This window comes from Aotus nancymaae, unplaced genomic scaffold (assembly GCF_030222135.1).
Source record: "Aotus nancymaae isolate 86718 unplaced genomic scaffold, 86718_ANA_hifiasm-v0.15.2.pri h1tg000250l, whole genome shotgun sequence".
Lineage (NCBI taxonomy): Eukaryota > Metazoa > Chordata > Mammalia > Primates > Aotidae > Aotus > Aotus nancymaae.
In genome coordinates this window covers 1,822,621-1,835,459 of record NW_026988665.1, presented here as the reverse complement: position 1 = coordinate 1,835,459, position 12,839 = coordinate 1,822,621, and the positions used below count along the sequence as shown (strand labels likewise).

Here is a 12,839-nt window from a genome sequence, read left to right as displayed (position 1 = left end):
GTCGTCTGCCTGCCCCATGGTGCCCGCACACCCCACAGTGCCCAGCTGCCCACCCCATGCCACCCACCCCAGAGCACCCAGCTGCCCACCCCACAGTGCCCACCCACCCCACAGCGCCCAGCTGCTCACCCCATGCCACCCACCCCAGAGCGCCCAGCTGCCCACCCCACAGTGCCCACCCACCCCACAGCGCCCAGCTGCCCACCCCATGCCACCCACCCCAGAGCGCCCAGCTGCCCACCCCACGGTGCCCACCCACCCCACAGCACCCAGCTGCCCACCCCACGGTGCCCACCCACCCCACAGCGCCCAGCTGCCCACCCCATGGTGCCCACCCACCCCACAGCGCCCAGCTGCCCACCCCATGCCACCCGCCCCAGAGCACCCAGCTGCCTGCCCGCCCCAGTGCCCACCTGCCCCATGGCACCCAGCTGCCTGCCCGCCCCACAGTGCCCACCCACCCTATGGCACCCAGCTGCCTGCCCGCCCCAGTGCCCACCTGCCCCCATGGTGCCCAGCTTTCCGCCTGCCCCACAGTGCCCACCTACCCCACGATGCCCACCTGCCTCATGGCACCCAGCTGCCCACCCACCCACCCGCCTGGCTTCCTAGGACTCTGTTCTCACCCTGTGTTTCGCTTCCCCGCTGACCTTGGCCCAGCCTGAGAGGCGGTGCCGGGAACACCACTCCCCCCTGCTGCCTGAGCCCCACTGTGCTCAGAGCAGGAATGAGGGACCCAGAGTCCGTGTTGAGAATACACCCACGTGAGCCAAGAGCAGGACCTCGGGGGCCCAGGTCAGCGGAACAGGGGAGACGGGACTCAGCAGGGCCCAGCCTTCCTCTCTGGGAAGGACCCGAGTCAGGCTCCATGGAGCGTCTCCCAGCAGCAGCTGAGCCAGCGAGCCCAACATGCCTGCGGAGTCAGCCACGGCCCACCAGTGGGGCCTGATCCTCCGTGTGACGTGCGGCTGGCGCTCAAGGGACCCAGTAAACAAAGAAAACTCACAATCGGGGGATCTGGGAGGGACCAGGGAGCCCAGCCGTAGGCAGCCACCCTACTGGCGACCTCTGGGCAGCAGCCCACAGAGGCTACACAAAGATGGGGTGAGCCCCAAGCCTGGAGGGTGCACCCCTGCTCAGCATCCAGGCACAGGGCCAAGGCCCCAGGCTGCGCCCGGACACACAGGACCTGCTCCCGCCCAGCCTGTCATGGAAGAAAGCACATCACCATCTCCCAGGGCACCACAGCCTCCGAGGGAGGCTCAGCAGGGCCTCAGACGGCGAGACCACCTCCCTTGCAGGCGCAGGACCACAGAAACCCAGGGAGACGGACCCTGGCTCCGCCCAGGAGGCCCGTGTTCCTCAGTGACCCCCGTGCCGGCCTGAGCCAGGACCTTCCCAGGGGACATCCCAGGACCCGAGGCGCTCCCTCACTTGCTGCTGTGCTGGCCTGTGCGGTGCAGGAAGGCGTTCAGGGTGGCTCTGAGGTCCTCACTTATCTTCTCCTGCAGAGAGAAGGTTCCAGCCTCAGGCACCAGGAGCAAAGCCTTGCCTACAGCCACAGCAGAACGTCCCACAGGCCTCCACTGCAGGGATGTAGCGACACTTGCGTGGATCTACACTCAAAAGCTTGACCAGGGCCGGGCGAGGTGGCTCGCCCATGTAACCCAGCACTTCGGGAGGCCGAGGCGGGCAGACCACCTGAGGCCGGGAGTTTGAGAGCAGCCTGGCCAGTATGGTGAAATCCTGTCTCAACTAAAAATACAAAAATTACCCAGGCGTGGTGGCACCTGTAGTCCCAGCTACTTGGGAAACTGAGGCAGGAGAATCGCTTAAACCTGGGAGGCGGAGGTTGCAGTGAGCTGAGATTGTGCCACTGTACTCCAGCCTGGGCCAGAGTGAGACTGTCTCAAAAAAAAGCCTGACGGGGCGCCCAGCACTTCTGAAAGTCAAGGCGGGTGAATCTCTTTAGCCGCAAAGTTCCAGCCCTGCGTTGGCAACACGGGGAAACTCCATCTCTACTAAAATTACAACAAAAATTAGCTGGGTGTGGGATCGCGCCCCTGTAGTCTCAGCTGCTCGGAAGATTGAGGCAAGAGGATTGTTGAGATCAAGAGGTCGAGGCTACAGTGAGCTGTGATCATGTCGCCGCATTCCGGCCTGGGCGACAGAGACCCTGTCTAAAAACAATAACTTTACGGGTAGGCGTAGTGGATCACGCACGTAATCCCAGCATTTTGGGAGGCCGAGGCGGGCGGATCATTTGAGGTCGGGAGTTCTTGACCGGCCTAACCAACATGGTGAAACCCCGTCTCCACTAAAAATACAAAAATTAGCCGAGTGTGGTGGCGGGCGCCCGTAATCCCAGCTACCCGGGAGGCTGAGGCAGGAGAATCACTTGAACCCGGGAGGTGGAGGGTGCAGTGGGCCGAGATTGTGCCCTCCAGCCTGAAACAAGAGAGTGAGACTCTGTCTCAGAAAACAAAACCCAACCTGAAAAGTCCAAACTTAAAGGTGACCTAAAAAATACTGTGTTTTTCACACGAAACTCACAGAGAAAAAGCACTCGAGCAGCAGCTGTGGCCTGGCCCAGGATGACCCTGCCCCGCCACGCCCCTGCGGCCTGGCCCAGGATGACCCTGCCCCGCCACGCCCCTGCGGCCTGGCCCAGGATGACCCTGCCCCGCCACGCCCCTGCGGCCTGGCCCAGGATGACCCTGCCCCGCCACGCCCCTGCGGCCTGGCCCAGGATGACCCTGCCCCGCCACGCCCCTGTGGCCTGGCCCAGGATGACCCTGCCCCGCCACGCCCCTGTGGCCTGGCCCAGGATGACCCTGCCCCGCCACGCCCCTGTGGCCTGGCCCAGGATGACCCTGCCCCGCCACGCCCCTGTGGCCAGACAGAGGCTTAGGGACACTCACAGTGGCTCGCTTCCGAAGAAAGGCGTCCGCTTCATCCACAAAGAGCAGGAGGCTGTGAACGAGAGGGCGGCCGGCGTGACGCCAGGAGCAGCCCACGGGGGCGTCCGGCCGCGCCAGGAGCAGGTCAAGCGGGCGGTCCCCACGGGGTGCAGCCTCTGCCCCAGCAGCAGCCCTCGCTCTTGGATCCAGCAGAGGTCGATCCACCCAGCCTCTGGGCAGCTGACCACTCCCCAGCCTCAGAAGGCCGTGGGAAACCGACCGCGCACAGGCTACAAACTCTGGCTGCAGGCTTCACCCACGCCCAGCCCGGGCAGTGCTGGCCGCCACTCAGAGTCCATGCCAGGGCAGGGTCTTCTAAAGTGAAAGGTCAAAGGCCAGAGGGGAGACTGCCAGCCATGAGGAACATGGTGCGAACGGGGAAAGCCGAGGCTGCAAGGGTGCCCAGCAGTGCCCTCCTCGGGGTCACCGTGGGACCTCGTGAAGGGCACGTGCCATGCTGTCTTCAGCTGACTTTCAGATGGTTCTACAAAAAGGAGCCAGTACCCACACCACTGGCACGTGTGTTTACAGGAGGGGCAGCCCTGGGGGAGGGACCCTCCCCTGCAGCATAAAGACCCTTCTCCCCCCAACGCCCACCTCCCTTCAGCCCTCAGCCAAGTATCCCACTGGCTGCCTCCACACGCTGCGGGCCTCGTGTCCACCAGGGTCCACGCTCAGGGGACTTTCCCTGCGACGGACCCTCCACCGGGCCTCCTGCGTGGCCACAAGGACAGAGCTTCAGAAAGACCGCCAGATCCCGGAGAGCCACCTGGGCCCCATTCCCAGAAGGCAGCCTGCTGTGTGTGTGCTGTGGGGGCGTCTCACCCGCGCCGGCTGGTACTGGCCCAGTCGAAGACCTTGTGCATGGCGGTCACACCTTCCCGCCCCATGGGGGCCACGTCCCCGCCTGTCATGATGGCGTAGTCCATGCCTGAGTGCAGGGCGAGTTTCTGCACAGGAAGGGTGGGGGAGAGCGAACAAATGTTCCTGCCGCCTCTGCAAAACCTGCACACTCCACCCGGCGTCCCTGCCCAGAAGCCACGCCCAGCCAGACTGGAGATGTCCCCTGCCCGGAAGTTGGGAGGTGCCGCTGCCCACACCAGCACCCTGAGCCTCCATGAGGGTGGGCAAAGGCCTAAGGGGGGTCCATTCCCGGGTGGCTGAGTCCCCAGACCCCTGCAGGCAGGTGAGACCCCCGCGGCCCCAGGCCCCCCGTGCAGCCGGGCACGCTCACCTTGGCAAACAGCGTCTTGCCGGTGCCTGGTGGCCCGTACATCAGGACGTTCCTGTACAGACTCTGATTCCTCCTGGTGTTCCTTGTTGCTATGGCGATGTCACGCACCCGCGCTTCCAGGCTGGGCTGCCAGGGAAGACGGGGGCTTGAGGGACACATTCTGCCCCCATGGAAGCCTCGGGGGCAGGGGCTGCGGGAATGCCCTGCAGCGAACCCTGCTCCCCGGAAAGTTACCCAGCCCAGCTCACAGCAGCCTCTCCCAGGGGCCCACCCAGCTCACGGCAGCCTCTTCCCAGCAGAGTCCACATCTCCCCGACCCAGCACAACCCAGCCCAGCTCCGGGGTCCCCTCCCCACGCCTCCCTCACCCACCACACCCACTTACACTCAGCACAACGCCCTCCAGCGCGTCCTGGGGCCGACTGAGGAGCCGCCGGCTGACCTGCCAGTGCGGAAGGGGAGGCACCGTTGGGTCACCTGCCACAGCCACGGCACAGCCCCGACACATAAAACTCTCGCTCACACACAGAAATGGAACTCCCGGAAGCACGGCCAGGACCGGCCAGGAGCTGGAACCCTGCCCGCTGGCAGACCAGGCACCCGCTGTTGGGATTAGGGGCACTTCCCGGTTCCTTATGGCTTTTATTTTCTTCACCACCCAAGTGACCCGTGGAGACCCCTCGCCACGTGTGGAAAGCAGGCACGTCGGGGGATGGCGAGCGACTCAGCTCCCCAGGGAGGCTGCCAGACACCGTGGCTGCAGCTGCTTCCCTGACGGACGGCGGCACACCCGAGTCCCGGGACGTGCAAGGACCCCAAAGGGCACCCAGGCCCCATCAACAGCCCGGAGCAGGGGAGACCCGGGCAGGCAGGGGAAGGGTCTCACAGATGCAGACCCCTGAGCTCCAGCGCTGGACAGGAAACCCACACATAGAGCAGGTGCAGGGGCCCGTTATCGGGGAATGGGAAGAACAGGACGGTGTGCACAGCTGTGCTCACGGGCAGAAGGGACTCAGCCAGGAACCGCACTGCGGGGGCGGCCAGGCCCGTGCCACTACCTGGACGGGGTGCCGCAGCGCCTCCAGCACCGTGACGCGGGACGTCTCCCTCACCAGGGACGGCTTCCCCAGCCGAGCCTCGACGTAGCGGCCGGCGACGGCAGTGGCATGCTTGGCCGAGTAGACCCCAACAGCCAGCAGCGTCAGCCCAGCCACCTGCAGCAGAGACACCGCACTGACGTGCCTGCGCCCGCCCTCCCGCCCTCCTTCCTTCCTGAGCGGGAGACCGTGGAGCTGCCCTCACCCTCTCCGCCATTGGGAGGGGCACAGGGCTGTGTGCTGGCCCCACAGGAACCCGAATTCCCGGCCCCGAGTCCCACAGCCCCTCAGTTACAGGAGGCGGGCAGGGCCGTCACAGCGCCCTCGCTCAGGGCGATTTTCTGTGCCACTGGCAGCACAAATCCTCCGGAGCCCCGGCCGCTGAGCAGGGCCCCGGGCAGACCCAGCTGGATCCGTCACAGGAGTACACCCTCTGCTACTTTTTTGGCCGCTAAAAATGGTACTTTCTGCCTGAAAAACAAGGCTAACCCGAAATCTCTAACTCGTTTTAAAATCGATTAGGCCGGCCTGGCGAGGTGGCTCAGGCCTGTAATCCCAACAGCTGGGGAGGCCGGGGTGGGTGGATCACCTGAGGTCGAGAGTTTAAGACTGGCCTAACATGGAGAAACCCCGTTTCTACTGAAAATACAAAAATTGGCCGGCCATGGTGGCACACGCCTGTAATTCTAGCACTTTGTGAGGCAGGTGGATCACCCAAGGTCGGGAGTTCAAGATCATCCTGGCCAACATGGCGAAAACCCATCTCCACCAAAAACAGAATAATCAGCAGGGCGTGGTGACATATAATCCCAGCTACTCAGGAGGCTGAGGCAGGAGAATTGCTTGAACCTGGGAGGCGGAGGTGGCAGTGAGCTGAGATGGCGCCACTGCACTCCAGCCTGAGTGACAGAGCAAGACCCTGTCTCTAACAGCAAACAAAAGTCACCGGTGCACTAAGCAGCTTCCTCATGTCCTCATGTGACGACCTCTACCAACATGGGCAGCACCACCACCTGTGACATTCACCATCGTGCTGATGCTCACTGCCACGCTGACACCATCACGCTGGCACCGTCACGCTGACACTCATGCCACACTGACACCGTCACGCTGACACTCATGCCACACTGACAGTACCACGCTGACACCGCCACGCTGACACTCATGCCACACTGACACTACCACGCTGACACCGCCACGCTGACACTCATGCCACACTGACACTACCACGCTGACACCGCCACGCTGACACCGTCACGCTGACACTCATGCCACACTGACACTCATGCCACACTGACACCGTCACGCTGACGTCATGCTGACACTCATGCCACACTGACAGTACCACGCTGACACGGCCATGCTGACACCGTCACGCTGATACCACCATGCTGACATGCATGCCACACTGACACCGTCACGCTGACACTCATGCCACGCTGACACCACCACACTGACACTCATGCCACACTGACAGTATCACGCTGACACGGCCACGCTGACACCATCATGCTGATACCACCACGCTGACACCACCACGCTGACACCATCATGCTGATACCACCACGCTGACATGCATGCCACACTGACACCGTCACGCTGACACTCATGCCACACTGACACCGCCACACTGACGTCATGCTGACACTCACGCCACACTGACACCGCCACACTGACACTCATGCCACAGACACCGCCACGCTGACACCACCACACTGACACTCATGCCACAGACACCGCCACGCTGACACCCATGCCACACTGACACCGCCACGCTAACACCGTCATGCTGACACTCGTGCCACGCTGACACCGCCACACTGACACTCAAGCCACACTGACACCGCCATGCTGACACTCACCGTCACGCTGACACTCACCATCACCCTGACACTCACCATCACGCTGACACCACCTGTCACGTTGACACAGCTAGCAGCAAGCACTGCACTCACAGCGCTGGGCACCGGCAGCATGGCGGAGCAAGTGCCCACACGTGCCAGTCACCTACTGTGTGCTGGGCAGTGGGGGACAGAGGGCGCAGCCATGTGCGACACGGTTTGCCACCACAGCAGGCCGGAGCCTGCACACAGAAGAGAGTGAGTCTTTAAACGTGAGAGGAATCTGCCAACTTTGAACTCTCAGGGTTTTATGAAAAATACAGAAGGTTTTAGCAAAACGGAGTCAGGATGGCCTTTTTATTATTCCCCAAGACAACCCTCCCTCTCTCCCCAGGCTGGAGTGCAGTGGCATGATCTTGGCTCAATACAGCCTCTGCCTCCTGGGTTTAAGCGATTCTCCTGCCTCAGCCTCCCAAGTACCTGGGACTACAGGCGTGCACCACCATGCCCGACTGACTTTTTATATTTTTTTAGTACAGATGGGCTTTCACTGTGTTAGCCAGGATGGTCTCCATCTCCAGACCTTGTGATCCGCCCACCGTGGCCTCCCAAAGTGCTGGGATTACAGGCATGAGCCACCACACCCAGCCATTTTTTTCTGGAGACAAAGGCTTTCTCTGTTGCCCAGGAAGGAGGGTAGTGGGACAATCTTGGCTCAGCACAGCCACAAGCTCCTGGGCTTCAGTGATCCTCCTACCTCAGCCTCTGGAGCAGCGGAACCGCAGGCGCCACCACCACATCAGCTAATGTGTTATTTTTGTAGCGATGGGGTCTCACTAAGGACCCAGGCTGGCAACTGTGTTTGCTTCTCCCAGCTCGAGGAGGGAGGAGCAGCCGTGGCCAGCAGATCCAAGGTAGGCTTGCTCCGTGCTGGGAGAGAGCCAGGGCCTGCACAGAGCCGGCAGGGACAGGACCCGGCTCCAGGAGGCCTCAAAGGCTGCCCCACCGCCACAGGCCAGCCCTGCCCAGGACACCCGTGTTTACCGTGGCTGTCACTTTGTCCCAGTCCGTCACAAAGGCACGGAATCCTTCCCCAAACAAGGTGCCAGCTGTCCTACGGGGGAAAGTAGCCATGTGAGCGACAAGAAGACCTGTGCCACGTGGCAAGAGCAGGTTGAGTGCGAGGCCCTGACAAAGCAGCCCGGCCCTGCCAGGGCAGAGGGGCACTGTCCCCACCAAGGAGCCAGCCTATAGCGGCCAGGCCTGGGAGAGCCGGAGAGCGCCCGGGGACCAGCGACTCACACCTGCCTGGGCGGCGCTCACCTGATGGACTCCAGGACGGTCTGGCGGTGCTCGGCCGCCTTCAGGCGGATCTGCTCCCGGATGAGGTCTGCGTTCTCCCGCTCGGCCTTGGCGCGTGCCCGGGCCTCAGCCTCCACTCGCATCATCTCGTGCTGGTGCCGCAGCTCCATCTCCCGCTCCACGGTGGCTGCCCAGAAAGAGGCAGAAAAGCTCAGCGCCACGCAGTGCAGCACGTCCACCCATGCCACGGACAGGCCCACCCCGCCAACGAGTCCACGCCATGGACAGGCCCACCACACCGACGGGTCCACGCCACGGACAGGCCCACCGCACCGACGGGCCCATGCCACGGACAGGCCCACCGCACCGACGGGCCCACGCCACGGACAGGCCCACCGCACCGACGGGACCATGCCACGGACAGGCCCACGCCAGACAGGCCCACCCCGCCTATGGGCCCACGCCACGGACAGGCCCACCGCACTGACAGGACCACGCCACGGACAGGCCCACCCCGCCGACAGGCCCACCCCACCAACGGGACCACGCCACGGACAGGCCCACGCCAGACAGGCCCACCCCGCCGACGGGCCCACGCCACGGACAGGCCCACCCCACCGACGGGACCACGCCGCGGACGGGCCCACTCCACAGACAGACACGCACAGGCCCGGGTAGGGACAGCACCCTAGGCCGGCCCTGCCCATGGACGAAGGCCCCTGAAATCCAACCCAGAGGTCAGGCGCCTTAGGACAATGCGTTTAAAGCAACAGAGCGGAAGGTGGAGTCACCGGGGAAGCCCCTCTTACTCAGAAACACAGTGGTCAGAACTCCACAGCGACACGTGATGTGCCATGCGCCATGGCTGACATATTAAATGTGCACACCTCGCCAGCAGCCCACCTCTGCCTGGTGAAAAGCGGTGACAAATGTCTGCTTGGGGCCCTCACCAACAAATGCTGTGTGTCACCAAACACCCGTGATCTCCACCGAGACCAGGACCGAGAAGACCACGTTCCAGGCCGGGCAGGTGGCTCACGCCTGTAATCCTAGCACTTTGGAAGGCCAAGGCAGGTGGATCACAAGGTCAGGAGTTCAAGACCAGCCTGGCCAACACCATGGAACCCCATCTCTACTTAAAATGCAAAATAATTAGCCGAGTGTGGTGGTGGCACCTGTAATCCCAGCTACTTGAGAGACTGAGGCTGGAGAATCGCTGAAACCCAGAAGGCAGAGGTTGCAGTGAGCCAAGATTGTGCCACTGCACTCCAGCCTGGGAGACAAAGACAGACTCCATCTCAAAAAAAAACACACAAAAAACAAAGAGACCCACGTTCTTCCCATCAAATGAAGCAGCGCGCAGACTCCCCACACAGACCCTGGCATCCAGCCACAGACAGAGGTGTCTTCCGAGAAGGAGTCCCACCCCACGGAACCTGGACGCCTTGCCCACGGCATCTGTAGCTATGAGGGGCCAGGCGCAGAACTCAGGCTCATGGTACACGCTGGGTGAGCGTCTGCCGGGCGCCGAAGTCCACACTGCAGCCGCCCCTGCCCCTGCCAGGAGAGCGGACAGCCGGGCGCTGCAGTCCACAGTGCAGCCGCCTCTGCCGCAGCCTACCTCGCCGCATGGCCTCCTGCTTCTGCACAGACTCCTCCTGCTGCCGTAAATTCTCCTCATTGAGAAGTTGCTGAGAAGAAGCCGCAGAAAAAGAGAAAAGCCTTTAAAACCAGAGAAAGGCTCAATACCGATCCAGAGATCGTGGCCTCCCCAGGACCTGAGGGCTCCAAGCGTCCCAGGCACCTGGGGGCCTGCACAGACACGGGTGACATCAGCCAGGACGGCAGATGCTGTGGGCCTGGCTTCAGGGGCCCAAACTCCCCAGTGACAGAAACAGCACCCACTGCGGCTTCATTGGCAGGGGCCACCCCGCAGGGCAGGCACCTGACACCGCTGCCCTATTCGGACTGTGCTGAAGGAAGCCTCTGTCTTCTGCCAGTTACGTTTTAAACCCACAACGCCCCCATCAGGCAACATGTGAACCCTGCAAGTGAGCTGAGGATGGAAGGTGACCAACCCCAACAAGCTAAGAGCAGGTGTCACCGACGCTTTTGCAGGGGCCAGGGACCCACCCTCCGCCACTCACCAGCTGCCCCAAGCACGACCTCCCCTGCTCCCAGCCAGGCCCCTGGAGGGAGGCAGGGAGGCCAGGCGCACCTGGAGAGTCTCTGCTGTGGAGGCCACGTGTGTGTGCAGAGGGCAAGGAAGGGGGGCCTGCATGACTGCGTGCGTGTGGGGTGTGTGCGTGCCCATGCTTAGGGGTATGTGTGTACATGCCCGTGTGTACGTGCATGCCCACGTGTGAAAGGATATGTGTGTGTTTTCAGTGTGGGCGGGGGTGTGTGTGTGTGTGCCCGTGTGTACGTGCATGCCCACGTGTGAAGGGATGTGTGTGTGTTTTCAGTGTGGGCGGGGATGTGTGTGTGTGCCCGTGTGTACGTGCATGCTCACGTGTGAAGGGATGTGTGTGCATGTTTTCAGTGTGGGCAGGGGTGTGTGTGCCTGTGTGTACGTGCATGCCCACGTGTGAAGGGATGGGTGTGCGTGTTTTCAGTGTGGGCGGGGGTGTGTGTGTGTGTCCCCGTGTGTACGTGCATGCTCACGTGTGAAGGGATGTGTGTGCGTGTTTTCAGTGTGGGCCGGGGTGTGTGTGTGTGCCCGTGTGTACGTGCATGCCCACGTCTGAAGCGATGTGTGTGCGTGTTTTCCGTGTGGGCGGGGGTGTGTGTGTGTGCCCGTGTGTACGTGCATGCTCACGTGTGAAGGGATGTGTGTGCGTTTTCCGTGTGGGCGGGGGTGTGTGTGTGTGCCCGTGTGTATGTGCATGCCCACGTGTGAAGGGATGTGTGTGCATGGTTTCAGTGTGGGCGGGGGTGTGTGTGCCCATGTCTATGTGCATGCCCACGTGTGAAGGGATGTGTGCGTGTTTTCAGTGTGGGCGGGGGTGTGTCTGTGTGTGTGCCCGTGTGTACGTGCATGCCCACGTGTGAAGGGATGTGTGTGCGTGTTTTCAGTGTGGGCGTGTGTGTGTGTGTGCCCGTGTGTATGTGCATGCCCACGTGTGAAGGGATGTGTGTGCGTGTTTTCAGTGTGGGCGGGTGTGTGTGTGTGTGCCCGTGTGTACGTGCATGCCCACGTGTGAAGGGATGTGTGTGCGTGTTTTCAGTGTGGGCGTGTGTGTGTGTGCCCGTGTGTATGTGCATGCCCACGTGTGAAGGGATGTGTGTGCGTGTTTTCAGTGTGGGCGTGTGTGTGTGTGTGCCCGTGTGTATGTGCATGCCCACGTGTGAAGGGATGTGTGTGCGTGTTTTCAGTGTGGGCGTGTGTGTGTGTGCCCGTGTGTATGTGCATGCCCACGTGTGAAGGGATGTGTGTGCGTGTTTTCAGTGTGGGCGGGTGTGTGTGTGTGCCCGTGTGTATGTGCATGCCCACGTGTGAAGGGATGTGTGTGCGTGTTTTCAGTGTGGGCGGGTGTGTGTGTGTGCCCGTGTGTATGTGCATGCCCACGTGTGAAGGGATGTGTGTGCGTGTTTTCAGTGTGGGCGTGTGTGTGTGTGCCCGTGTGTATGTGCATGCCCACGTGTGAAGGGATGTGTGTGCGTGTTTTCAGTGTGGGCGTGTGTGTGTGTGTGCCCGTGTGTATGTGCATGCCCACGTGTGAAGGGATGTGTGTGCGTGTTTTCAGTGTGGGCGGGTGTGTGTGTGTGTGCCCGTGTGTATGTGCATGCCCACGTGTGAAGGGATGTGTGTGCGTGTTTTCAGTGTGGGCGGGTGTGTGTGTGTGCCCGTGTGTATGTGCATGCCCACGTGTGAAGGGATGTGTGTGCGTTTTCAGTATGGGCGGGGGGGGGTGTGCCTGTGTGCGGGGTGCTGTGGGTGCCTGCGTGTCCCCACGTGCCTGTGCCTGTACACGTGTGCCGCTGCATGTCTGTCCGAGTAAAGTCTCCCCCGCACTAACACCCATCATCAGCCACTCCAGCGTTCTTGCCCCCTGATCTCTGACCTACTGACCGGTCCCAGAAAGCCACCTACGTTCTCAGGGACGCAGGCCCCTCGCAGGGGAGGCTGAGCTCACCTGCTGCTTCAGCTGGTCCTCGTAGCGCTGCCGGGCCAGCTTGTCCTGATACTGGGCCCTCTGGGGGAGAAGAGGGCGGCAGGGACACATCTCAGTCGGGAGCGGCAGTCAGGGCCGACCGGGCCGGGCGCCGGGGCCTCCAATGCGCCATCAGCCTCCCACAAACGTGCGGAGGCACGGGGACCTCCGGTCCGGCTCAGCAGGGAGGGACCTCGCAGGCCTCAGGTGTCTGTGCAAGGCAGTTCCAGGGCAGCCCTAACGGCCCGCCCA

At 62.4% G+C, this 12,839-nt stretch overlaps 1 protein-coding gene across 1 annotated transcript in view; it reads right to left on the bottom strand.

Annotated features, from left to right (window-relative positions):
- LOC105727755 (ATPase family AAA domain-containing protein 3-like) overlaps positions 1 to 12,839 on the bottom strand; it is a 28,723-nt gene that overhangs the window by 10,162 nt on the left and 5,722 nt on the right. The window contains 10 exon segments of the mRNA XM_064371947.1: positions 1,435 to 1,505; positions 2,922 to 2,973; positions 3,786 to 3,910; positions 4,195 to 4,320; positions 4,579 to 4,635; positions 5,252 to 5,407; positions 8,176 to 8,245; positions 8,455 to 8,620; positions 10,055 to 10,124; positions 12,570 to 12,629. Of these exon segments, the coding sequence (XP_064228017.1) occupies positions 1,435 to 1,505; positions 2,922 to 2,973; positions 3,786 to 3,910; positions 4,195 to 4,320; positions 4,579 to 4,635; positions 5,252 to 5,407; positions 8,176 to 8,245; positions 8,455 to 8,620; positions 10,055 to 10,124; positions 12,570 to 12,629 (953 nt within the window).